The sequence below is a fragment of the Daldinia loculata genome, assembly GCF_022478755.1.
Source record: "Daldinia loculata strain CBS 113971 unplaced genomic scaffold F4817scaffold_78, whole genome shotgun sequence".
Lineage (NCBI taxonomy): Eukaryota > Fungi > Ascomycota > Sordariomycetes > Xylariales > Hypoxylaceae > Daldinia > Daldinia loculata.
The window spans coordinates 102,126-125,764 of NW_026054932.1; the positions used below are offsets into that span (position 1 = coordinate 102,126).

The window sequence follows — 23,639 nt, forward strand, 5'->3', positions numbered from 1 at the left end:
TCGTCTTCATTCGTTATGATGTGCGGTAGATACCTGCATGTAAGTACCTAGGTAGGGTATCAACACCTCACACACAACACCGATTCAACTATGCAGCTCCTGACTTCATTACGCTCAGCATATTGGGAGTATAAATACATCTAATGTTCCACAAATATATAATGTAAAGCAAACACAACGGTGGTTAAGCACAAATCTAGGTTTTAATGTTAGAGAGTGTCCAGAAAGCCTCATTGTTATATTTGAATTCTTACACACTTGCCGTAACTATCTTCAAACACATTAGTCTCCATGACTCACATAGTCGAAAACAAGCCTGGACGAATGTTCCTAAGAACCAATATTCTCCCTCGTCTAGCATATCTCACAAGCAAGAAAGTCCAGAAGGCTCTCGTACTCTTCTGGCTCTTCACTGTGGATGACGCCGGTACCTTTGTTATCCCTAATGTCTGCGGTTGGCGATCAGGAGAGCGCGCACCCGGTGAGGTTCTCACTGATGCAGAAACGGGAGTGTGGATCGGGGTGAGTATAACGCGTATTACGCCGATTAGAGAGTTTCTAACTTGTATGTGCGAATAGGAAAGCTGAGGTTGGAGGCACAGTAAACATCACTCTGAGCTGCGCGATGCCTTCTGGCTGTGGTGGCCCATGTTTCGATCAGCAGTGTGATAGAACCGCATTTATCGTTTACTCAAAAGTACAAAATTGTACTTCGAAGAGGCGTTGTTAGTTCGGTAAATTAATGCGACGAGGAGAAACTTCTCGTGGTTCATGATAATGAGGGTTAAACTTTGCCCTATGTTAGCGAAATATCAATCAAATCAGCGCCAGACAGTTATTATAGGCATTAGGTATAAACTTATAATGTGCGAGTAAATCGTTTAGGCATTTTCTCTCTATATACCACTCTCCTATTGTTATTTCGCACCCAATAACCTGTCTATTAGTAGAGGCTCACCCCTGTACGCCATCCGGGCGGAGGAAAACCTCAACGGATCCCCTCATTTTATCCTCAAGAGCCTTCCTCTCTTTCGGATTTGCTGGCATTGGTGCTCTGCATATTGCTACGCCGAAAATCTCAGAAGCTCTCCTTTCCCATGCCGACCTTCGTTGTATCGCAGCCACGTCGATAGTCCCTAATCCAGTACTTCGACGAAAGCTGAGGCTGCGCCTCCCCATGGTAGGTTTGAGAGAATTTAAGGCCCCGAACTCTTCCTTATTGAGTGGTACTAGGTCATTTGCGACCCGTGTCAACATAGACATGAGGAATACGAAGGAAATGTTATAATAAGGCGCCGTTGACAGTATATCGAGGATGCCAGTCTTGGCTGCTTCGACATCAGCAGGGGTCTTCCCGCTCCCTATATTAGGTAGAGCTTGTTCGATCTTAGCCCATAGGGGTGCAGTGATGATCCCATCTAGCATGCTGCGAAGGAACAGTAGAAGTACCTCGCTCACAATTTCGAGGCGTTTTAATGTCGGCACATCAGCTCGGATAGTGTCTAACACAGATCTATCCTCCTCTAAAGCCTCAACAATGGCTGCTCGTAGTTCGTCATGATCCTCAGCATGAGACGCTTGCCACGCACCTCCGTCGAATGGCCAACCAGGCTGGTCGCGTGGTACCCTTGCTTCTTCTAACATGTTTTCGTCGGCTATTACCCGTTCTACCAAGGTTTGAACGGCTTCTGTAAGCTTAAAAAGCTCACCGGGTGATGATTTATGTACTTCCAATGTGTAAGGTATCGATCCTCCTTTTCGTCGCTCCTTTACTAGTGCTCTAATGCCGCCACCACGCGGAACTCTAATAAGCTCCTCAAGTGAACGCCCGAAGCAACTTGGTATCCAAGTAGCCCTAATCGGGATAAAATGGTCCCTCCCGTCAATGACACGTAATATTAACACGTCCTCTAATTGCGCTGTTTCTTCATTCAATGCTTGTATGTGGACGAGGTCGTAAATATAGGCCTGTATAACAGCGTTGACTGTTTCCCCCGGCTCTAAAGTGATTTCATCACCAAGGGCATCTTCTACTTGTCCATTGCGGCTGACCTCCGAACGGACAAATTTAAATTCCAACCAATTCGGATATTCGCTTGCATCGACTGTGTCCGGCTTTTCTACAAAGGAGAAATTCGCCGGAACACGTCCAGTATTGGCAATTGTTAGAGACCGAGATTCTCTTCGCAGGAACCCGATCTCACCAAAGTCAACTCCTTCGCTTCCATCGGCCGCGTGCTTGTTACCGTTATCCTTATTGATTGAGTCTTTTCCGTCGACAATAACAGTAATTCCTGGTCGCCCTTCATTCTCCGCTCGATCAAGTTCTCTTGCTACTTCGGCGTGGACTTTCGCCTTTAGCTCGGGGACTACAGCATCGAAATCCAATGTAAACACAGAAACTACTGGTTTGTGATCTGACGACATGATCCGCTGATGGCTGGTATATATATCCAAGCTGATTTTATCAACGAAGCCTTCCTTCGTTACAACATGTCCTGTATCCTCATCCCCCTCGTCATATTCATCGTATTCGTAAGAGTTGGCGTCGCTGTATCCCTGGTTGTCGGCGCTTGAATCAGTGGCAGGATCATAATCAAATAAAACGCTCTCATCTTCCGCGGCCTGGTCAATGCCTCTTCTTTGCATATCCTCGTCCTTCTTTTTAGCGTCGATTTCGTCTTGGCATTTCTTCTCATATTGACCTATATCCGTGCGCGTGCGATACAAGATGCGATCGCACCAACTCGGGGCTCGCTGCTTTTCTGAAGAGTCAAAGAGTCCTACAGTACCAACATCATACTTGTATGTTGGTAAAAACGTGATAGGCCCCTCGTGCCAACCTTCGTGAAACGCTTTCCGCTCCTTGATCATACGTTTGAGCTGGTCATGTGGGAGTAAGGAATCCAGTGTGGCTTGTAAAGACGCCGGATCATCGCGCGGGTCAGGAATGAAGTCATCTGGATCTGGGAGTTCAGTACTTTCCTCGCTAGAATCTTTATCGAAAGATGTTTCACGCGAAATCATGCCAGGCGTATTTGTGCCATCTTCGTCGTCATTGTTGCGTAACACAATGACTCCGTCGTCGCTGAACATCTCCCCGGTACGCTTCTTATTTACGTCATACTCGCCGCGAGTATGTAGCATCAGTAAGCGTCGGATATCTTCTCCAGGTAAATCATCTAGGCGAAAGTTTAGATCTCCAAACCAGAAAGAAAAGTCTTCATCCCCTAATTTTTCGCCCTCATCCTCGAGTACACCGCCGTGATTAATGGGAGTAAATTTGGTCTGGGTCATGACCCTATTATAGTCCCAACATCGTCTGTCGAGACTGGTCTGATCGTGACCGGAAGCGAGATGGCAATTAGTGAAAACGAGTCGGGTGGTTTCGCCTAGGAGGATGCGAGATGAAATTGCTCCTTTATTACCCCAATAGCCCAATAGGCCATATATACCGGTTCCAACACTAATAGTAGACTCGTTTGATATAGTTTCAGCTACTTCGGGAGACGCGTATATAAGTAGAAGAAGGCCGACAAGTTGCTCGCAGGCAACAAGGGTGTAGCCCTTTGGTAGGGCAGCTTCGAGCGCATCTTTCCATTTCGCAATAGCGGCCGGGTCAGAATAGAAGGTTTGGGCGACAATGTTCAAATTGACGATTTCCTGCAGTCCAAGAACATAAAGCCCTATCTTATCACCACCTAGCAGGCGAACGTGTGGTTCTTCATTTCCATCTTGCGTAGTCTCGTCGTCTAAGTTTAAACTCTCTTGAACCCCTGAATTAATGCTGTGTCTCCCGCTCGTCTGTGATCTAGCATCTTCGAATTCATCTGTTTCTAGTTCTGCACTCTCCTCGGAAAAGTTCATCCGAGCCAGCTTCGAATCCAGTTGTGGCTCGACCCCTTTGCCGTCAATGAACCAACTCGCCAAGTCTTTGTCGGTGCCAGGGCAACCAGCAACATTCCAGGACCCAACCTTTATCCGTATTCGGTGGGATCTGACATACTCGGACTTTCTAGCACGCACAGCGCGGGAGAGAGAATATTGGTTCGAAGCTTCTTCCTCGACTGGTTCCGTATCCGACACAACGGTAGGATCGCGATTAGGGGATGACATAGTTGGTTATATATAGTCGAGCTGTTGAAACAATTCCCCACGATGAGGAAATAGGAAATAGCGTAAAACGAAAATGCGGTATAGGATAAAGGGATAAGTGCCTATGTCAACTCTCGGTCGCGTGCGCTGAACTCGGTGTAGAGCATCGTGAGTTGTAACGTATCGAGGGGCTGTCTCTGGTTTAAACACGTGAAAAATATAGGAGTGTGGATAAATACAATAAAAGGGCTTTCACGAACTATATTCAAACGAAAGCCGGTGTCGGAAAGAAAGTGATATTAAATCAGAATTCCACCGAAACAACAAGATGATTTAACCTAAGGGAAATACAACGGTCGCAAGCCCGAGAGAGGGAAGTCCATATAATAATGGAATGAAGGACTTTGGGCTATTACCTCACATGCATGTTTGAGCTGTACATAAGGTATCGATTAGATTAGGTAAGCACACTTATCGCACCGTACCTTATTACTGCCAGCATTATGTACCTAACCCAGTGGAAGCTCCATCAGGCGGGGGCGGGGTCCTGGAGCTAAACATGTACCTAATTGTGTTGCCCATCAACACCAATTTTAGAACCCAACAACAAAGCAATTCATACCTCTTACAACAATTAACCTCACGCTTCGTACCCAACTTAGGTAGCTAACACAAACGGCCACAAAGAACCTCTCGACTCCGCCCAAGCTTAAACCCATTATATAGTATAGCGCAAAATGTCTCAAACAACAACAACACCCCGCAAGTACCAAAGTCGGGGCCAACATCAACAGCAACATCAACAGCAACAGCAATACCATCACCCCCAGACTATTCCATCCTTCTCGCGCTCGCCGCATTCGCACCCACACCCACACCCACACCCACACCCACATTCCCAGCAACAGCACCCTCAATTACCGCATGTTCACGCGCGAAACAGGTCCCAGCAACTCCGCGCCCAGGCAGCAGAGTTACAATTCGGCGGCGCCACAACCACGGTTGCTTCCGACTACGAATCAGATACCGCGTCTTACATGGCTTCGCACCCCCCACCTCCCGCCGCCGCCGCCGCCCTCGCCGCGCGCACCAACACCGAGCTCAACCTGAGCGTCCTCCGTCGGTACAGGCCCAGCATCACCAGCATCCTGTCCATCGCCGCCCATGCTGTAGTCTACGTCTTCACGCCCCCGAGCAAGTGGGACAGGTCCACCGTGGAAGGCACATTATTCATCTGCGCGCAGGACGAGGACGGAGAGGCAGCCGCCGCAGACGGGTGTCTGTTCATATTGAACCGCAAGGGCCTGCAGAATCTGATTTTAGACCTGAGCACCGTCAGCGACTTCGAGCTAGCTACCGACTTGCTCAGTTTCAAGCTTGACCAGGAGGGTCCCCAGATCCCGATGGAGAACGGGGAGTCCGTGCGGCCCAAGGTCATCGGGATGTGGATCTACGCCGAGGACGAGCAGGACCGACGCACCAACTCCGCTCTCATCCACGAGATGTGGTCCAAGGCCCGTTCTGCCCAAGACGAGGCGGAAGAAGCTTCGGCTAGTCCCCCCACGAGTGGATCACCAGGTGACGACGTGGAGGACGTGTCCGTAGCACAGGGGCCCGGTCGCCAGGTCAGTTTGAACGAGCTGTTTGGTAGGAACCAGAACGGTATCGGAGGACCTTGAAAAGACGAGAGGGAATTATTCTTGAATGAGTGAATCGAAACTAGGGTTCTAGTCTATTTTGCAACGGCATTGGGACGGGCAGTTACAAAAAAAACAGTCGCATTTGGCGTTCAAGGGATACCCGGGATAGGCGTTGACCTGCGGATAGAAAAATGCATTTCATCTTGAATTATTAAACGAGGGTATTGTGATCGTAGGACTCCCATGAGCTATTTTGATATTTACGTGATTATCCCATTATTTTTAAAATGCGTTCTCGAATTTAACTTTTCCATGAATCCGGTAACGAGAATCTAAAGGGGGAGTCCATATCGAGGTTCATCTCACAACGTATGCACGTAGACTTGCATTTCTGACTTCCTATCGAACATACCACTACACCACTAAAAGGTAATTTCGTAATAGTACTTTTGCTATTATAGTATATCTGACGCTTCCTTGTATATATCTCATTCATTAATCAGACCATGGCTATCACGTAAATAATCACGTAAATAAGAGACTCCATCCCCAATTTCAACATTCCTCAATAAGCTATCCCGCTAGGGACACGATATAGCCCAATATCATGTGCCGAGCATACACAAAAAGTAACATACCAACTTTAACACAGAAATTAAGTGATGGGACTGAGCGCCATTACCTTAAGCATACCTAGATCCCTATCTGTGGTTAAGCCGTGCCGTAATCATCATTTCTCTGGTTATACCCCAAGCACTCGACACCCAGCCCCTTTTTGTAGGTCATGTGCACGATTTAGCCGGGGGGTGTAACGTAATATCCCCTTAAACGAGCCGAGCATTAGGACTTCATTGCCAAGATTGTGAATGTTGATGTTATTGCTAGGTAACTCGAATTGAAGAATCATTTTTCTCTCCATGTGTCCCTTATAATACAGAGTGCCAAAACCGCTCTCAGAAACACCGTTGCTAGTGACTATATTGTTCGAGCTCGTCTCGCGCAGCAGCGCCTATCTTTTGCTCGTATGTAAGCCATTGAAACACCTAAAAGCATAGTCTTGAATCATCCCCAATAAACAGTTAAAAAGCTCCCCAAGGTCCTTTTTCGCCACGGCATTGCCAGCCGTGAGCCAGACCTCCCAAAACTGAGCCCAAGAAATTGTGAAAACCGTATGCACCTTTTGATGCGCGTTTCTAAGCGAAAGTACGCCTAGCAGACTCTAGCTAGTGTCATGACACCTCTTCTCCTTCCTCTTCTTCTCTAAACTTTAGACCACCTTCGACCTGGATTGCGTCGCGAACCCATTCGTGCTTGACCACTTTCTCCATTGGCCAGCGACTTCTAGCTCGCTTAAGAAGACCTTCAGTAATTTCCATGGCGCCCTTTAGGCCTTCACTCTCAAATTTGGCCTCGCTCGCGTCATGATCGCCGTCGTCGCCCTGGTACTTAATCCATCTCCATTCAACGCGCGCGATCCTGTGACTAGTCCTACTTCGCATCCGCTGCGCATCGCTAGCACCAGGAGGAGGATCAAAAGGAAGTCGTGATTCGAGAAGAGCGTAGAGTAAAACACCAAGTGACCAGGCGTCGACAGCACGCCCATCATACGGCTGTCCTAATATGACTTCAGGGGCAGCGTAGTCGTCTGATCCACATCGAGTCTCGAGCTTCTCATCATCGGCCACGCGTCGCGACAGGCCCAAATCCGTAAGAGTAGTCACGGAATACGGATATACAGCCCAATCTTGGTCTGGTTTTGTAAGCTCAGATGGCGGGATATTCACTAAGACGTCTATCAACTTCGTTAGCAAACGAGAACTCATCATACAATTATTATGATTCACAGGATTACTTACTCTCAAGCTTGATATCCCGATGAACAATCCGGCGTTCGTGAAGGTATCCCACTGCACCCACTATCTCGGCAAATATCCTTCTCAAAAGTGGGGGCGTCAAGGCATCTCGGTAGGTCGTTGCGACGTCGAATAGGTCGCCCCCAGGGCAATAACTTAATACTAACAATGCCCTTGTTGGTTCTATACTCCAGGCCTTCAAATGAACTAATGACGGATGGCTTATCGATCGCATTATATCGAGCTCTCGTTTGAGGCTCATCTCAATTCGATCTTCTGAGGCCCCACCCCGAGGCCCATGTTCACAAACTTTGACGGCCACCAAAGTCTTACGATCTAGTTGGGCACCATTTATCGGGGATGGTAGCCCATTCGTCCCATTTTGAGTCGTGTCATTGGCTTCGTCGTCGGCAGCCACCTGACTTGTAGCTAACATCACTCGGCTAAACGTTCCCTGTCCTAGCTCCTTAATAGCACGCCATCGTCTAAGTCTGCCATCATATCGACCACGAGCCTCAAAATACTCGTAGCGTGATCTTTTAGAGCTGGCGTTATCACTGCTTTGTGACGACTCGCTGGGAGGGGGCGACGGCGGTTTCGTTACTGGTATAATGCCTCGCGCAGCTGACAGATGCGGTTCCCGGCGTAAATGAGGGTCGGAAGTACCATCCATGTCATTCCCGTCAACTTTTCCAGACACGGTATGCTGCCGCTTGGGTATGCCCTTCGGGTCTGGTATATATTCACTAATACTTCTGTTCCGGCCATGTTCAACCTTGCCGCTGCTGATTTCAGCTGCGTGGCCGACATTGAGTCCTGCATATACCTTCCGTTTAGTTTGATGAGCCAGTGCGGATGCAACAGATTCACCGGCTGCGGTTATAAGGACTGAATCAGGCATAACTGGAGGTAAAGCCTCCCGTGCTTGCGACGGGCGGCGGGATCCAAATCGCCTCCAAGGACCGGGAGACTCACTACCTAGCAATGGCGATGGTAGAGGCGTAACGTCGCCCATAGCAGATATCATAGGACTTGGATAGGCTGAACTTGCCGCAGAGCTAATGCTTTTCGGGTAGTGTTGCTTGAAGCTAGGAGTTCTCGAGACCGGTCTCAGACTCGGAGAGGAAGTCTTTCGTTGCAGGTTCAAAGTTGAGCGGTACGATGAGAAAGTGCTAGGGTTGCTATTAAGGCTGTCGGATCGTACTGGAGACGCAGGCGGTATATCAGTTGCGACATACAGAGGATTACTGCCCCTACCCAGTGGTGATGGGAAGTATGACGGTTCCTCAGGAGATGAAATTGGTTCGTCTACCTGGCGTTGTGGTAGAGGCGGAGAAGGAGCTATCGTATGCGATTGGAACTGGATTTGACCGTGGGGGACTGGTAGTATCGAACTCATCGGCTCTTCGCATAGGTAGTTGGAGGAGTGTGTGGATTCGCCATTATAGGATTGTGCTATGTTGTTTTCCTGTACATGACTTCGATTTAATGCGTCAGCAGCTGTTAAGAAGGTATGTGTTCCCGAGGTAGGTAATCCGTCAAGAGGATGTGTTTGCGACACAGATCGGCGGTCGTGGTCTGCGAGAATGCCTCCCTGCAGAAACTGAGACTGGGGTTGAGTTTGTCCGCTGGACATATTTAATTGCTGGCTGAGCCAGTACGAGTTGACAGCGGCTGGCTTGACAACTTTGGGAACGGTGTGAAACGATGGACGGGATCTTGTATGTGTGTGTGTGAATGACTCGAGTCTCGAGTGATATGTAGGAGGGAATTAACTAGCAAGGATTAGGGAAGCGTTTGTGTCAAGGGTTGACAGCAGTCCTTTTTTTTTTTCTTACAGGGAGCCACTAGGTACTGGGTCAGAAGCCCAGTGAAGGAAGTACTAGGAAGTACTGTAGCACGTAGCAAATGTACCTAAGCCAAATACTTGGGCTGGCGACGGCAGTCGGACGGAACAGATTCCACTATTCAGATTAGGAAGTTGAAGATTCACGTTCTCGATACGGCGCGGTGTCCGGCAGCTACGCTTCGTAGTCGATAAATAACAAACTTATTGCTAACGATAGAGTTCCGGAGAAAGGTATAGGTTAGAATTTTGTTGAAGGTGGCGTTTAACGTACGCGGCTAGTACTGAGACGAGACGAGACCGGTGCTGTGCATCCAATCTTATTGGTCCTAGGTCCTAAAGCGATGTGAATAACAGGGCGCAGCCAAGATAGGCAGCGAAGGTTAGACACAGAGGAGTCGAGTTCGATTAGAAACTCGGCGGGCGACGGCGGCGGTACAGTATACACTCAAAGTACCACACTCCGGAAGCTGTGAATTGTAACGTTGACCTCAGTCTGCATTAGCTTAGGCCGTGGGCGAGGTACAGTGCAGCGCGGGAAACCTGGCTGCGACCAGGGTACGATGCGCGTCGCCTCGTGGCCGAATGAGATACCTAACTGCTATACAGTGGTACAGTAATTCGCAGTCTACAATACGGCCTTTATATGTACTGCGTATTGCAGTATAATTACTCGAATTTGAATCAACGGATATTAGGAAGTATAGAGTAAGGATTTGTTTGAGACACGAGTAGCGACCTGTTAACCACTAACCACTGACCGAGAAGGACGGATAGCGAATGATCGATATCGGGGCGTGGGGGAATCGGTATCTAATGATTGTAAGATGATTAACCAATTCAATAAGTAAGTAAAGATAAGAATGTATCTGTGACGGTAGAAACAATGGAGGAAAAGAACGTGTCGGACGAGAACAAAGGTGTCTAAGGAGGTATTAATCATTCAAAAGATTGTTGTATCGAACAGTCCTTTACCTTTATACCACACGTAGAGGGAAGAAGATTTAGTTGTAGACGGTGCAAAGAACCGGAGGACCCCCGTTGGATACGTTGGGTGGACCTAAATTTGGGGTACCTAGCGAGATCGATGCTTAATTTTGATTTACATTAGGTCAGGTGGTCGCCAGACGGCGGTACTCGAACAACTATGACCTGACAGTTCAAAATATTTAACTTCGCTAGTACCTCACTAAGAATCCCAAATGGCAGACTGACAACCTTAGATATACGCTAAAAATCGCAATGTCCTATGTCCTAACCTGGTAGTCCGTAACGGCGGATATCAGCACCGAACGGGTAAAGTGGAGAGAGATTCCGATGTATACACTTAGGTTATCTGTAAGCTGGGTATCGCCTGTGTATAGGTACCTACATCATTTCAATGTCTCAGTTCCCCAAAATGCTCATTGAATTTCCCAGGTTCTTTCCAATGCCGTCCGTTATCTTTAGAAAATGTTCGTCCCCCAAATCTTATTTAAATGATATCACTTCTCAACTTTTCAATCTCGTCTATCGAAATATTATAGACGCTCGCTATCTTTCCTAATTGAAAGTACTATTTATAGATCGTTACTTCATATAAGTACCGTATCATCGCTTATGGTTTGATAAGCCAATTCGTCTTCTAGAATGCACGTCATCCAGATATCGCCATTCCTGTATGTACATCAATATACTTGCCCAGGCTGCCCAGACTGCCTGAGGGGCTGTTCGAGAGGGCACAGTAAGACGATTCAGTGCGTTGAACCGCCCCAACTCAAAATACGTACCTCCTTTTTTTTCTTTTTGCGATGCGATCCGATATTCGCTAATTACTTTTACTTACCTTAGGTAGGTAAGGCTAGACCTCGATTTCCGGTCTAGGTAATATGTGTGGCGCTGATGTCATCTACATATACAGATCATACGTACAATTATACGTACAGATATACACAATACACACGTGTACGCCAAAATGACTAGGTCATCAATATTAGCAGCCATGCGCTGACGATCCTCGGCGCCTACATGCATATGTAGCCATTAAATTGAGTTTGTAGAACACGGTCCAATACTGTACAATTTCATTGGCTCATTCCTTTCGTCTATGTAGCCGTCTCCGGCTATTTGGTGGGGTTTGCTTACCGACCACTGGCTCGATTCATCGATATAATAGTATCAGATATCTTAGAATCGACCAGTTGCAGTTAATCCCTATCCTCTTGCTAAGGCATTTTGTCTATTTCTACCCAATTAAAGGGTACGAAAGATAAGATTGTAAAAAGCAAGCGTGCTCCTCCAAACGCTTCAACCTTAAAACACGACGTGAATTCTCTTATTTCGATTAAGCTATTAACATTATCCTAGCTACTATTAAAACCCCGAACTTGGAGAGAACCAAATTTAACCTTAATAGGTAGGCGTTAACTGATAGGTAAGGAATATAAAGTTGAACTATTTTGTTCTTTGGCATTATTCTATCGAGCCAAGGGGTATTGTACCGAAAAATAGGGGTTACCTATAATCAAGGCGCATGAGACTTAATACGTATAACCATTGAGAAGCTTAATTTAGTAGTCATCTCAAATAAGTTTAACACAGTATCTCACTTCTTTTCTTAACCTAATCTTTTTGGCTTTTGCAATTAACTTTTCACCCTTTTTATTTCCCTCTCCTGATAAATTTAGATAATGCTTTGCCCCAAGCTAGTTTCTAAGTGAAAGTTTTGCTCAATAAATTATGTATGTCGCCCGATAGTCCATATAGAAAGAACTAATAGGTACGTATAATAATACTAAATAGTACGTATAGGACATGATAGCTCAGAAATATATCTCAACTTTAACTCTCTAGAAGGTTTCTAGCCAAAGCACCTACTAGATGAGCTCGCCCCGGAAAATGTGTTCAGGCCATTATCAAATCCTAGTAATCTCAATACCACCATCTCTCTGTATTGTTTCGCAAGAGTCCTAGTAAAAGAATTTGGAGGCTGGACGACTGTGTGGGAGAGTTTATATAGACATGTATCTTTAAAGCATACACTTTAGGTTGGTCATTCACTATATATAAATAGGAGGTAGTCACACTATTTAGTATGACAGGTAATTATTCGGAGGATATAAAAATATATAAGGTATCCAGGAACTAAGAGTCAAACTATATGTCCCAGTATGCATGTACCAAAAATCTTGATTTTGAGATGCCCTTTGGTCCTGACTGTTGACTGCGTAGATAATATGATATAAAGGTTAGGTAAGGACAAGGGCTACATATTCCAATTGGTAATCCACGTAAAAATGATTTAGCTGTGAAAATAAAAAATCCCCGAGAACTTTGTAAGTACCTACTTAAGAGAGGGATATGTCGATGATTCTTCACAAAATATCAATCCCACCGATCCTCCGACGAGCTATCCTCCATCGCACTTCTCTCTGTACTAATTAGCCTCAAGCATCTCGGATTCCCTAACATGTGAACTACTCAGATTTATTAGATTACTAATTAGAGTATATTTATCGAAGCTCGGCCTGGGCGCTATTAGAAGCTCATGAGACGAGTATGGGCTAGATACATTGTGCAACTACATACCAGGTAGTATTTTAATATAAACGCATTAGCCATAACAATTCACTTTCTTTTGGTCTATATTTACACATTACTTAGGTGATTAATTAATGAATAACAGTATTTGCTTGTCCATTGAAATATCATATAGTTTAGGTATAAATAGTTATCTCTTGAGTTTACACGTAGTTAATGTAAACATCAAGAGTTGTTCACCAAACAGATCTTAAGCAACCCCCCAACGAGATAATTGACTACTCTTGCTTTGCTAAACATCGTAGAGTTAATCGGGTATTGATTTTCATCTCTTGACATTATTGCCGATGTTGCGAGGGGCGGGCCTTTAATTCTCCAACTGAACCGCATAAATGCCGACGTGGTCCCATATTGGTCAGGATGACATGAGAAGGGAGACAATCGACCTAGAGATTACCTAACCTACTCCTCAACTAGCACCAGAATATCATATAGCATTAGTCAGATTCCGAAAGCATTAACCGATCTGTCGTTTTTTTCTAATGCCACCTACTTACTAAACTCGCTAAACTCGATTAGATACCCCCGTCTATTGGAGTATGAGAGGTGATATCCCCCTTTTACTTCTCCGAATGGCTTATAAGTGCCGGGGTATTAGATGCAATCTCGAACCTGGAGTGCGGGGAAGCGATGAACTAACTCGCGTTTACGATTAGCGAGATGACCAACTAATCAAGATGTGCTCATTATAAGAAGAGATATATATCCAACATGGCTTGTTTGCTCTCAAGAAGTTTTGTTCTTCGTATGTTAAGTACGAGAGTTTTTCTTTTGCCATGATGGGTTCCCTCAACTACTCAACACCATTTGAAATCAAAGAGGCACCTATAGATGGCCACCGGCCCATGAAAGTTCGCGTAATAGGGGCTGGCTACTCCGGAATTTACTTGGGCATTCGCATACCACAACGCTTACGCAATATCGACTTCCGAATATATGAAAGACACGAATCAGTGGGTGGTACCTGGTGGGTGAACAAATATCCAGGTAAGAATTGGTGCTATTCGTCTCGGCTATTACTCATCTAGTTCGCTCACATACCATAGGATGTGCATGCGACATCCCAGCACATTCTTACCAATACTCATTCAATCCGAACCCTGACTGGTCTGCTTTCTACGCACCTCAAAAGGAGATATGTTCGTATCTCCAAGGGACAGCTGAGAAATATGGAGTCCTCAGATACGTCAAGCTATCACATAGCGTAGAATCCTGTCGGTGGGATGATAACAGGAAGAAATGGTCTTAACAAAGCTCCCCGGATGGACTTCCACGTGCTTACATAGAAACAGGACTCTAACGATTAAGCGGACTGATACCAACGAGACTTTTGAAGACGAAGCCGATGTGCTGGTTTCTGCTAGAGGAAGTCTCAGTGACCCTTCTTGGCCGAATATCCCTGGTTTGAAATCCTTTAAGGGGGAAACCATGCATTCAGCACTATGGAAGGAAAGGTGTGTATAGTCCTGGCAATGTGATGGCTTAATAAACTAACAAGTAATAGTTACGACTTCAAGAACAAGAGAATTGGAGTTATAGGGAACGGATCTAGCGCTATACAGATCGTTCCAAATTTACAGAAGATTGAAGGGACAAAGCTCTCATGTTTTGTCAGAAGCAAGACGTGGATCACAAATCCTTTTGGCGATGGTTCGTTCCCCCTTTTCAGAAAAGTGGGCTCTTTATATTGACAACCGCAGCCGTAATGGAAAAGCTCGGATTGGACCCGACCAAGTTCGAATGTGAGTTGTTATGATTCCTATCCTTAACCTCAGATTTAGGCTCAACTTTTTCTATGAAGTTACGCCGGAACAACGTCAAGAATTCGCCAACGATCCCGAGAAATTCTTGAACTTTCGCAGGATTATTGAAGTAAACGGCAATATATCCCACCCTGTTTCATTGAAGGAATCGGAGATGCAGAGAGGAGCGATTGGGTTATTCAGTGAAGCAATGAAACAGAAGTTGTCGAAGAAGCCCGAAATCGCAGAATTCTTGATTCCTGCTTTTGGAATTGGCTGCCGGCGTAATACGCCAGGTCCGGGTTACCTTGAGGCGCTCGTTGAGGACAACGTAGACTTCATCACTGACCCTATAGAAGCGATAACGGAAGGTGGAGTGACTCTAAAGTCGGGTCGCTTGGTTCCCCTTGATGTTCTTGTCTGCGCTACTGGATTCAATACCTCGTCGGCACCACCATTCCCAGTTTACGGGCGCACTGGCCAATCGCTGCAGTCACGCTTCACACCGTACCCCACGGCATATCTCGCACTTACAGTAGATTCGTTTCCCAATTTCTTCATCATGCTCGGCCCGAATGCAGCCATTGGAGCCGGATCTCTAACTGTGATGCTTGAAGCTCAAGGCGACTATATCATAAAAAGTATCCGGAAACTACAGAAAGAAGACTACGCCAGTATGACGATTAAGCCTGAGCGTGTACGTGACTGGGACGCGTACTGCGATGAATATTTCAAGCGTACTGTCTATACGGACGCGTGTCATAGTTGGTATAAGAGCGAGGGAGGCTTGGGCGAGCGTATTGTGGGTTTATGGCCAGGGAGTGCACTCCATGCGCTTGAGGCTCTACGAGCACCCAGGTGGGAGGATTATGACTGGGAAAGTATTGATGGCAACGAATCGAACAAGTTGAGGTGGCTGGGGAACGGATGGAGTATTACGCACTCGAAGGGTGAAGGAGACAACGAATGGGGTGGTAACCCTGCTTGGTATATCGAGCCGAACTTCTTGGATATTCCTATTCCGGGGAATCCTGAGGACGATAAGGACCTCAAGATGCGACCGTTCTCGCATTAATTGTCATCGGAATACTATCCATTATCAAAGCTGGCCACTATCTGGATTCAGCTTCCGGCATTGCAGCTCAATCGGAATCACGACTTTGTATTCGTTGATATGTATTATTTGACCGGGTTATGATTTATCTTGTCTTGAATGTATTATTGAGCATATCTTAGGTATACTTAGGTAACATATTAGGAAAAAGAAAGAAAAAAAGGGGAAAAAACCATGATTGCCAAGTCTTACCCACAACTTAATAAGTCACTGGATAGCTGTAAAGAAACCATATCATCTCGTGTAACTAGTGATACTGCGTACTACAAACAGTACATTTGACTACCAGTTCTAATAAATAAGTGCCTTTATAATACAAATCTAATTTGCGACTTCATCTAGTTATAGTATTAAGCCTTTTATTAGTTATTCGGAACTCAAGAATCGAGTCAAATTATATCAAGGCAAAATATCCGTAACTTTTTCTATGGCAGCTGGAGGTCTGTTGCGCCATTTTGATGAACTGCCAAATATGGCGGGTCGTACAAACTTGATTGGTGGACAAACCATAGCAAGGATGAAAGACATTGATGCGGGGGGAACAAGGATGTGTAAGTGATATCATAAGCTAGGTACCTACCTACATATATAATTTATATATGAAACTGCCGAGAACTTGTATTTGATAGGTATCTTACTCCTAGTTTGTTCTCGATAGCCCTTGGAACTCTCCACGTAATTATTAGCGTCCTATACTTCAACGACACAGACTCAGGGGTAAAGGGGTATCAGATCCAGAGCATCTCCTTGAAGGCGATTATTAGGTAATCGGAGATCCGGATGTGGCGGAATAAGCTTATATTGTAAGAAACACAAAGTTATTTTAAGATAAGTCGCGCAATATTAATGCCGTTGGTACCTAGTGATGACCATAGGTACTGTCCTAGAAGCTGAACTTCATCTTATAACGGTGACGAATACGCGTTGCTTATTAACTTAAATCCGATTTCACGTCTATTCCCATGATTTTCAATGTTTGGGCCGACCAACAAGTGAGATTAACTTGCACTGGGTTACACATTTACACAAGAGACCTGGCTGCTGTGAATCTTTGAGTCATATTGCGCTCATATAATCGCAAAGGTTTAGGAGTAGCTTGAAATTGTCTATAAACGTATTAAATGACCCGAATGAAGGGGAGAATAGAATTAACGGCTTAATTATCCATTACAACTATTATATAGATAAACTTTGAATAATTGTCAGATACTGGTTTTTAAGATCTCTATTAATTGACCTTGACTGGAGTCTGGAAGAGTTGATGTGAGATCGGGTATTGGGACCACAGACTGGGAATTTATGTACATGTCGAGATAGGGGTTCTACTTAACTACCAATATTAAAACCCGAATCGCGAAGCTGGCTAGTAGTGATTCGCAATTTCTCGGCAGATATCTCCCGGCCTTAGCTAGCTGTATCTCTATTAACTGATTGGCTTCTATTAACTATGAGGGAAACACAGCATTAGTGCTTCGTAAGCGTAAAGTTGCAATCAGAAAGGCCAAAGCCTGACAAGGCTCGGTAAGATGTATCCATGGCTCTACGGGTAGGAATGAGTTCGCAATTTCTAGAGAAGATCATCTATTGGCTTGAGAGTAAACTGTAAGTATTATATATTGGGGAACTCTTGAGGCTTCCTCTGCCTGCTTGAGCCATCAAATCACTAGGTAAACTCTATATGTATAAAGGATGGAACCTTAGGTTTGAGATGTATTACCCCGTAGTGTAGCATCACCATGTAATCTTCTAGCAACGTTGATAAGCCTCATAACAATCGTCTAATATATATTAAGTACATGATAAACATCCTGTCATACATTTTTGGGATTTCGTTTGCTCCGAACTAATCGGTGATTATCCGTCAACTTGTACTAAAGGGGTGTATATGTTGAATATGATATACTGTAAGCATCATGAAACAAAAAAAAGGAACTTGAAGATCTACATGAGGTCTTCTGGAGAAACTCCTATTGGTTCGGGTTCTTAGATCTTGAAAGTAGGCATATGTATAGGTCCCACGTGAGATCTACCTACATACATGCAAGGCCCGGAGTTCTGAGACATTAGGCTCGGGTCGAAGTTGGCCGCAAGGGTAAGCTTATGTGATTATTCAGCTATCATAGCAATGGTCTGGTTAGGTCCCGGCCTGCTGGTAGAGATCCTGTAGTATTTCTAGGCAAAATAAATCTGAGATCTTAGTACCGCACCTAAACTCCATACTTAACACCGAAAGATATGTGGGATCTACGTACTTATTTTCATTCTTTATCAAAGAGTTGATCCGTCCATCCTTACTAGTGGAGAAGATCTATCGCCGTCAGCGATACCGTAATCCTTGGGATTCACAGTAGTACTAACCATTGCGTATACCTCGACGAGTCGTCTAATATGGCCTATCTATTCCCGTTCTTATTTGTTGAGCTGACTGGGTCGTTATCTCACCGACATGTGGTGGAATGTCCGGGGATACTTTCGGCCACTGAAAAAGCATTCGGCCGTCTCAGTTATCAATGGCTCACCTATCAGTACTGTACGAGTACACGCCGCGATGTATGTGCTAATAGTGTGTTCCTAATGATAACAGGTCCGGAGTGACACATCGGTCGTGGAACTCGAGATTGTTATAAACTAGGGAATCCGGTCGGCATAATGCACATATTATGTTTAACACCATGACCGATTGGCGATTAAGTGTGGTGGGCCGGCCTCAACATACTTCATACTTACACCTCCATCGGGTTGCTTTTCAACCTAATCCTTTGCTTAACAATCAACCATTTCTCTGTTACGGCTGTCGTTCGAACTAGCGCTAAATTTATCAATCATCATCATTTTTATTATCTCCAGTGAAAGCAGTGGGATTCTTAGTGAATTATTTCAAATTTCGAAAACTTATAGCTATTCTCAAACTTACACGGTATTCATACCACCCCTGAAAGATTTCTCAGATTCAGCCAAGAGACGAATATCGTGTTTCATCGTTTGTTTAAGCCGTTCCAAGATACTCGTGCCCGTGGGCAACGCGTGTCCGACAAACCTTATCCACGTGGCTAATAGACTAGGGCCATGTGGTCTAGCGGCTTGGGTGGCGATGCCTCTCATCGTAGGGAGCTTGGAGTGCCAGTGAATCTGTGGCATCGTGAAGATACTCATCTCGATAGGAGAAGATCAACCGGAACCACGCAGGACCCGGAAGGCCATAATGAACACGATGATTCTGACTCGGCCGGTAATGGGGAGGGCACCTGGGGTGAAAGAGACGTTGGTCACTTTGATGAACACGAAGCTATGGAGGAGCTAGAGGTATTAAGACACAACCTCTCACGGCTACAGGGAACAAGAACGAGGGACTCACAAGCTAGCAGACACTTCGATTTGACTCAAGTTCGCAGTCGTCGTAGTGAAGCAGCCGATGCGCTTTCAACACAGGCTCGAGTTGAACTCGGGGATGATGAGAAGGTTGTAACAGAAGAGGAGGAAGATTTCGAGCTGGGAAAATTCATGCGCGATGGCCACTTTGAAAAGCGTACAGAACACGGTTCTGAGAAGCGAGTCGGTGTCATATATAAGAATCTCACAGTGAAGGGCGTAGAGAGCGCTTCTTCTTTCGTTCGTACACTCCCAGATGCCATAATTGGAACTTTCGGCCCCGACCTATACCACATTGTTTCACGCTTCTTCCCCTTTTTGCGATTCGGAAGAAATCAGTCGACGCGTACATTAATCAACGACTTTACGGGATGTGTGCGCGACGGCGAGATGATGCTTGTTCTGGGCCGCCCCGGTTCCGGATGTAGCACATTTCTTAAAGCTGTCAGCAACAACGTCGATTCATTTGCGGCTGTCGAAGGAGAAATATCGTACGGCGGCATCCCATCCAAGAAGCAGAAGCAGATGTATCGAGGTGAAGTGAACTACAACCCTGAGGACGACATTCATTTCTCTTCTCTTAATGTCTGGCAAACTTTCACATTTGCGCTCATGAATAAGACGAAGAAGGGTGCTAAAGAGGAAATACCAATCATCGCTAACGCCCTGTTAAAAATATTCGGTATCAGTCATACTAAGGTAAGTAATAACTATACCCCCCGAGATATCTCCGAACATGTCTCGGTAAGTCAGTTACTAACAAAATTAGTATACACTCGTTGGCGATGACTACACTCGAGGAGTGTCCGGCGGCGAGCGTAAGCGAGTGTCCATTGCTGAGACGCTAGCATCAAAGTCCACTGTGATGGCATGGGATAACTCAACTCGCGGTTTAGATGCCTCAACGGCTCTCGACTACGCCAAGTCACTAAGAATTATGACCGACATCAGCAATCGGACAACCCTCGTGACACTATACCAAGCCGGTGAAGGCATCTACGAGCTCATGGATAAAGTCCTAGTCATCGACCAAGGCCGGCAAATATTCTCAGGGCCCGCCAAAGATGCGAAACAGTACTTCATAGACCTTGGATTTGAATGTCCCGAAAGGCAAACTACGGCGGATTTCTTGACCGCAGTTACTGATCCAAATGAGAGGCGTTTCAGACCTGGGTTCGAGGACCGAGCACCTAAAACGGCCGAAGAGCTGGAGACGGCCTTCCGCAACTCGCCGAACTACCAAAAGCTATTGGAAGATGTCCAAGACTACGAGGAGCACCTCCAACGCACGGATTTCGCAGACGCGAGGAAATTTGAAGGCGCCGTACAAGAGGCCAAGTCGAAGCATGTTAGCAAGAAGTCCCCTTACACAGTGTCGTTCACTCGCCAGGTATGGGCGTGTACCAAACGAGAATTCTGGCTCTTAATCGGGGATAAGTTGACTCTCGGGACCAAATTCTTCATTACAATGTCTAGCGGTCTTATAGTCGGCTCCATCTACTACAAGGAACCGTTCTCGACTGCGGGGGCTTTCACCCGCGGTGGCGCCTTGTTCTTCTCTGTGGTCTTCCTTGGCTGGCTTCAGTTGGCAGAGCTCGGGAAGGCCGTCAGTGGCCGTGTGATCGTCGCTCGTCACCGAGATTACGCCTTCTACCGCCCTTCTGCCGTGTCACTTGCTCGTCTTATTCTGGACTTCCCAGTCATCTTTGCTCAGGTTTCTATATTTGGGATAGCCATGTATTTCATGACGAACTTGGATGTCGATGTAAGCAAGTTCTGGATATACTTGCTATTTGTTTATACCACGACGATAATGATCACGGCCCTCTACCGGATGTTTGCCAGTTTATCGCCGGAAATCGATACGGCTTTGCGCTTCTCTACCCTTGCTCTCAATTTGCTTGTTATCTTCACGGGGTATGCTATACCCAAGACACAACTCTTAGACAAGTACATCTGGTTCGGATGGCTATATTGGATCAATCCATTATCTTACAGCTTCGAGGCAGTCTTAACAAATGAGCTCTCGGATCAAGTAATGGATTGCGCCCCTGAACAGCTCGTCCCTCGAGGTCCTAACTTCCTACCAGAGTATCAAGGATGCGCTCTTACTGGGTCTAAACCAAATTCTCGAGTGGTTGCGGGCAGTGACTACTTACAAACTGCCCTTGGCTATAGTCGTTCGAACCTCTGGCGGAACTTTGGTGTTGTGGTTGCTTTCACGATTCTATATCTGCTCATTACAGTTTTTGCGACGGAGATGTTCGATTTCTCATCTGATGGCGGCGGCGCTCTAATCTTCAGGAAAAGTCGAAGAGCGAAGAAGCAAGCCCAGAAGGCTGCTACACCATCCGACATTGAGAACGAAGGTGCCGACAGCAGCGGGTCTTCCGCCACCAGGGTCGAGGATTCCCAAGCTACTAGCGAGGAACAGAGAGAGGCATTGGGGCAACTAACAAAGAGTGAATCAATCTTCACTTGGCGAGATGTCGAGTACACCGTACCCTACCTCGGCGGCGAGCGTAAACTTCTAAATAAAGTCAACGGCTATGCGAAGCCTGGTATCATGGTCGCACTCATGGGTGCTTCCGGCGCCGGCAAGTCGACCTTGCTGAATACTCTGGCGCAGCGACAGCGAACTGGTGTGGTAACAGGTGAGATGTTCGTTGACGGAAAGCCGCTGGGACCCGAGTTCCAACGGAATACGGGATTCTGCCTCCAAGGAGATCTTCACGACGAAACTCAAACCATTCGAGAGGCCATCGAGTTCTCTGCTCTGTTGCGACAAGAAGCGTCTGTTCCCCGAGCCGAGAAACTCGCATATGTAGACAAGATTATTGACTTGCTCGAACTCAATGACCTTCAAGATGCCATCATCAGCTCGCTCGGCGTTGAATTACGCAAGCGACTTACCATTGGCGTGGAGCTTGCCGCCAAGCCGTCCCTACTTCTGTTCTTAGATGAGCCAACATCTGGTCTTGATTCCCAGTCAGCCTACTCGATCGTCACTTTCCTTAAGAAGCTCTGCGCCGCTGGCCAAGCTATTGTCTGTACTATCCACCAACCGAGCTCGGTCTTGATCCAACAATTCGACATGGTACTTGCTCTTAATCCTGGAGGAAACACCTTCTACTTCGGTCCTATCGGAGAGAATGGCAAGGATGTCATAGACTACTTTGCTCAGCGTGGGGCTACATGCCCCCCTGAGAAAAACGTCGCCGAGTTTATTCTCGAAACTGCTGCGCGACCTCATAGGCGACCTGATGGCACCAAGGTTGACTGGAACGAGGAATGGAGGAATAGCGAGCAGGCGCAAAATGTTATCGAAGAGATCGATGGTCTCAAGAGAGTCCGTAGCGCTGTGCCACATGGTGGTGAAGTCTCAAATGAACGGCAAAGGGAATTCGCCGCATCAGCTTGGGTACAGACAGTCGAGTTGACGAAGCGCATGTTCAGACAATACTGGCGCAAATCTTCCTATCTTTATGGAAGATTATTCGTCGCGGTAATCATCGGAGTCTTCAACGGATTCACATTCTGGAAACTCGGAAACAGTGTCCAAGATATGCAGAACCGCATGTTCACCATATTCCTAATCATCATAATTCCAGCCACCATCGTCAACGCTGTCGTGCCTAGGTTCGACCAGAATCTAGGCCTATGGCAAGCCCGCGAGTACCCTTCTCGGATTTATGGCTGGGTAGCCTTCAGTACTGCCAACATCGTTGCTGAAATCCCCGCTGCCATAGTTTCTGGTATTATATATTGGGCTCTATGGTGTTGGCCCAGCGGTCTCGCTGGTAATAGCTTGGCTGCCGGATACTCGTTCATAATGACGGTGCTTATGTTCCTGTTCATGACCAGCTGGGGTCAGTGGATCTGCGCGTTTGCACCTAGCCTGAGAGTCATTGACAATGTAAGTTCTAGGATTTGACATATTGATAGGCTCGCTGATACTAACTACCAGGTGTAGGTATTACCATTCTTCTTCGTCATGTTCAGTCTATTCAATGGTGTGGTACGATCCTACTCAACACTCCCCGTGTTTTGGAGGTATTGGATGTACTGGGCCAACCCCTCCACATACTGGATCGGCGGGATGCTTGCCGCGTCGATTGATGGAGTTCCCGTTCGTTGCGACCCGTCAGAGACTGCTCAGTTTAACGCGCCTCCGAACAAAACTTGCCAGTCCTACGCTGGCGAGTTTACACGGAGTGCCGGAGGCTACTTGCTTAATCCCGAGGCTACAACTGGGTGCCAGTACTGCCCGTACAGCGTTGGCAATGAATATCTTGCCACACTAAATATTAATGCTAGCGAAATATGGCGAGGTAAGTTGAAATCCATATCTTGTACAAGTTCCTATAAATTATATGCACATATACGTACGGATATGTGTGC

General features: G+C 46.2%; 5 protein-coding genes across 5 annotated transcripts; 3 read left to right on the forward strand and 2 right to left on the reverse strand.

The window, feature by feature from the left end:
• Positions 1-766: 766 nt before the first annotated feature.
• F4817DRAFT_276538 (DNase I-like protein) lies at positions 767-4,257 on the reverse strand. Its single transcript, XM_049299494.1, has one exon. The coding sequence runs from the start codon at positions 4,114-4,116 to the stop codon at positions 955-957; it is 3,162 nt and encodes a 1,053-aa protein (XP_049154625.1). The 5' UTR covers positions 4,117-4,257; the 3' UTR covers positions 767-954.
• A 405-nt stretch (positions 4,258-4,662) lies between these two features.
• On the forward strand, positions 4,663-6,011 carry F4817DRAFT_351697 (PH domain-like protein). Its single transcript, XM_049305111.1, has one exon. The coding sequence runs from the start codon at positions 4,833-4,835 to the stop codon at positions 5,772-5,774; it is 942 nt and encodes a 313-aa protein (XP_049154626.1). The 5' UTR covers positions 4,663-4,832; the 3' UTR covers positions 5,775-6,011.
• Positions 6,012-6,809: 798 nt separating this feature from the next.
• On the reverse strand, positions 6,810-9,700 carry F4817DRAFT_276575 (kinase-like protein). Its single transcript, XM_049299495.1, has 2 exons — positions 7,592-9,700; positions 6,810-7,527 (listed from the first exon to the last, which is right to left on the reverse strand). Exons 1-2 carry the CDS (start codon positions 9,222-9,224, stop codon positions 6,965-6,967), a joined length of 2,196 nt encoding a protein of 731 aa, XP_049154627.1. The 5' UTR covers positions 9,225-9,700; the 3' UTR covers positions 6,810-6,964.
• Positions 9,701-13,377: 3,677 nt separating this feature from the next.
• Positions 13,378-16,082, forward strand: F4817DRAFT_351702 (FAD/NAD(P)-binding domain-containing protein). The gene is made up of 7 exons (XM_049305112.1): positions 13,378-13,559; positions 13,670-14,000; positions 14,060-14,255; positions 14,306-14,467; positions 14,518-14,663; positions 14,714-14,755; positions 14,815-16,082. The coding sequence occupies exons 2-7, from the start codon at positions 13,790-13,792 to the stop codon at positions 15,828-15,830; spliced, it is 1,773 nt and encodes a 590-aa protein (XP_049154628.1). The 5' UTR covers positions 13,378-13,559; positions 13,670-13,789; the 3' UTR covers positions 15,831-16,082.
• Positions 16,083-19,777: 3,695 nt separating this feature from the next.
• On the forward strand, positions 19,778-23,629 carry F4817DRAFT_351708 (ABC-2 type transporter-domain-containing protein). Its single transcript, XM_049305113.1, has one exon. It carries the CDS (start codon positions 20,104-20,106, stop codon positions 23,170-23,172), a length of 3,069 nt encoding a protein of 1,022 aa, XP_049154629.1. The 5' UTR covers positions 19,778-20,103; the 3' UTR covers positions 23,173-23,629.
• The last annotated feature ends 10 nt before the right edge of the window (positions 23,630-23,639 follow it).

What these genes read in the sequence shown, in the direction of transcription:
- F4817DRAFT_351697 (XM_049305111.1), top strand. Translation starts at nt 4,833, where the DNA reads ATGTCTCAAACAACAACAACACCCCGCAAGTACCAAAGTCGGGGCCAA.
- F4817DRAFT_351702 (XM_049305112.1), top strand. Translation starts at nt 13,790, where the DNA reads ATGATGGGTTCCCTCAACTACTCAACACCATTTGAAATCAAAGAGGCA. An exon ending in GTGGGTGAACAAATATCCAG is followed by an intron (nt 14,001 to 14,059) that starts GTAAGAATTGGT and finishes CACATACCATAG; the next exon opens with GATGTGCATGCGACATCCCA. An exon ending in GGACCCGACCAAGTTCGAAT is followed by an intron (nt 14,756 to 14,814) that starts GTGAGTTGTTAT and finishes TTTTCTATGAAG; the next exon opens with TTACGCCGGAACAACGTCAA.
- F4817DRAFT_276575 (XM_049299495.1), bottom strand. Translation starts at nt 9,224, where the DNA reads ATGTCCAGCGGACAAACTCAACCCCAGTCTCAGTTTCTGCAGGGAGGC. An exon ending in TCGGGATATCAAGCTTGAGA is followed by an intron (nt 7,528 to 7,591) that starts GTAAGTAATCCT and finishes CGAAGTTGATAG; the next exon opens with ACGTCTTAGTGAATATCCCG.
- F4817DRAFT_276538 (XM_049299494.1), bottom strand. Translation starts at nt 4,116, where the DNA reads ATGTCATCCCCTAATCGCGATCCTACCGTTGTGTCGGATACGGAACCA.
- F4817DRAFT_351708 (XM_049305113.1), top strand. Translation starts at nt 20,104, where the DNA reads ATGGCATGGGATAACTCAACTCGCGGTTTAGATGCCTCAACGGCTCTC.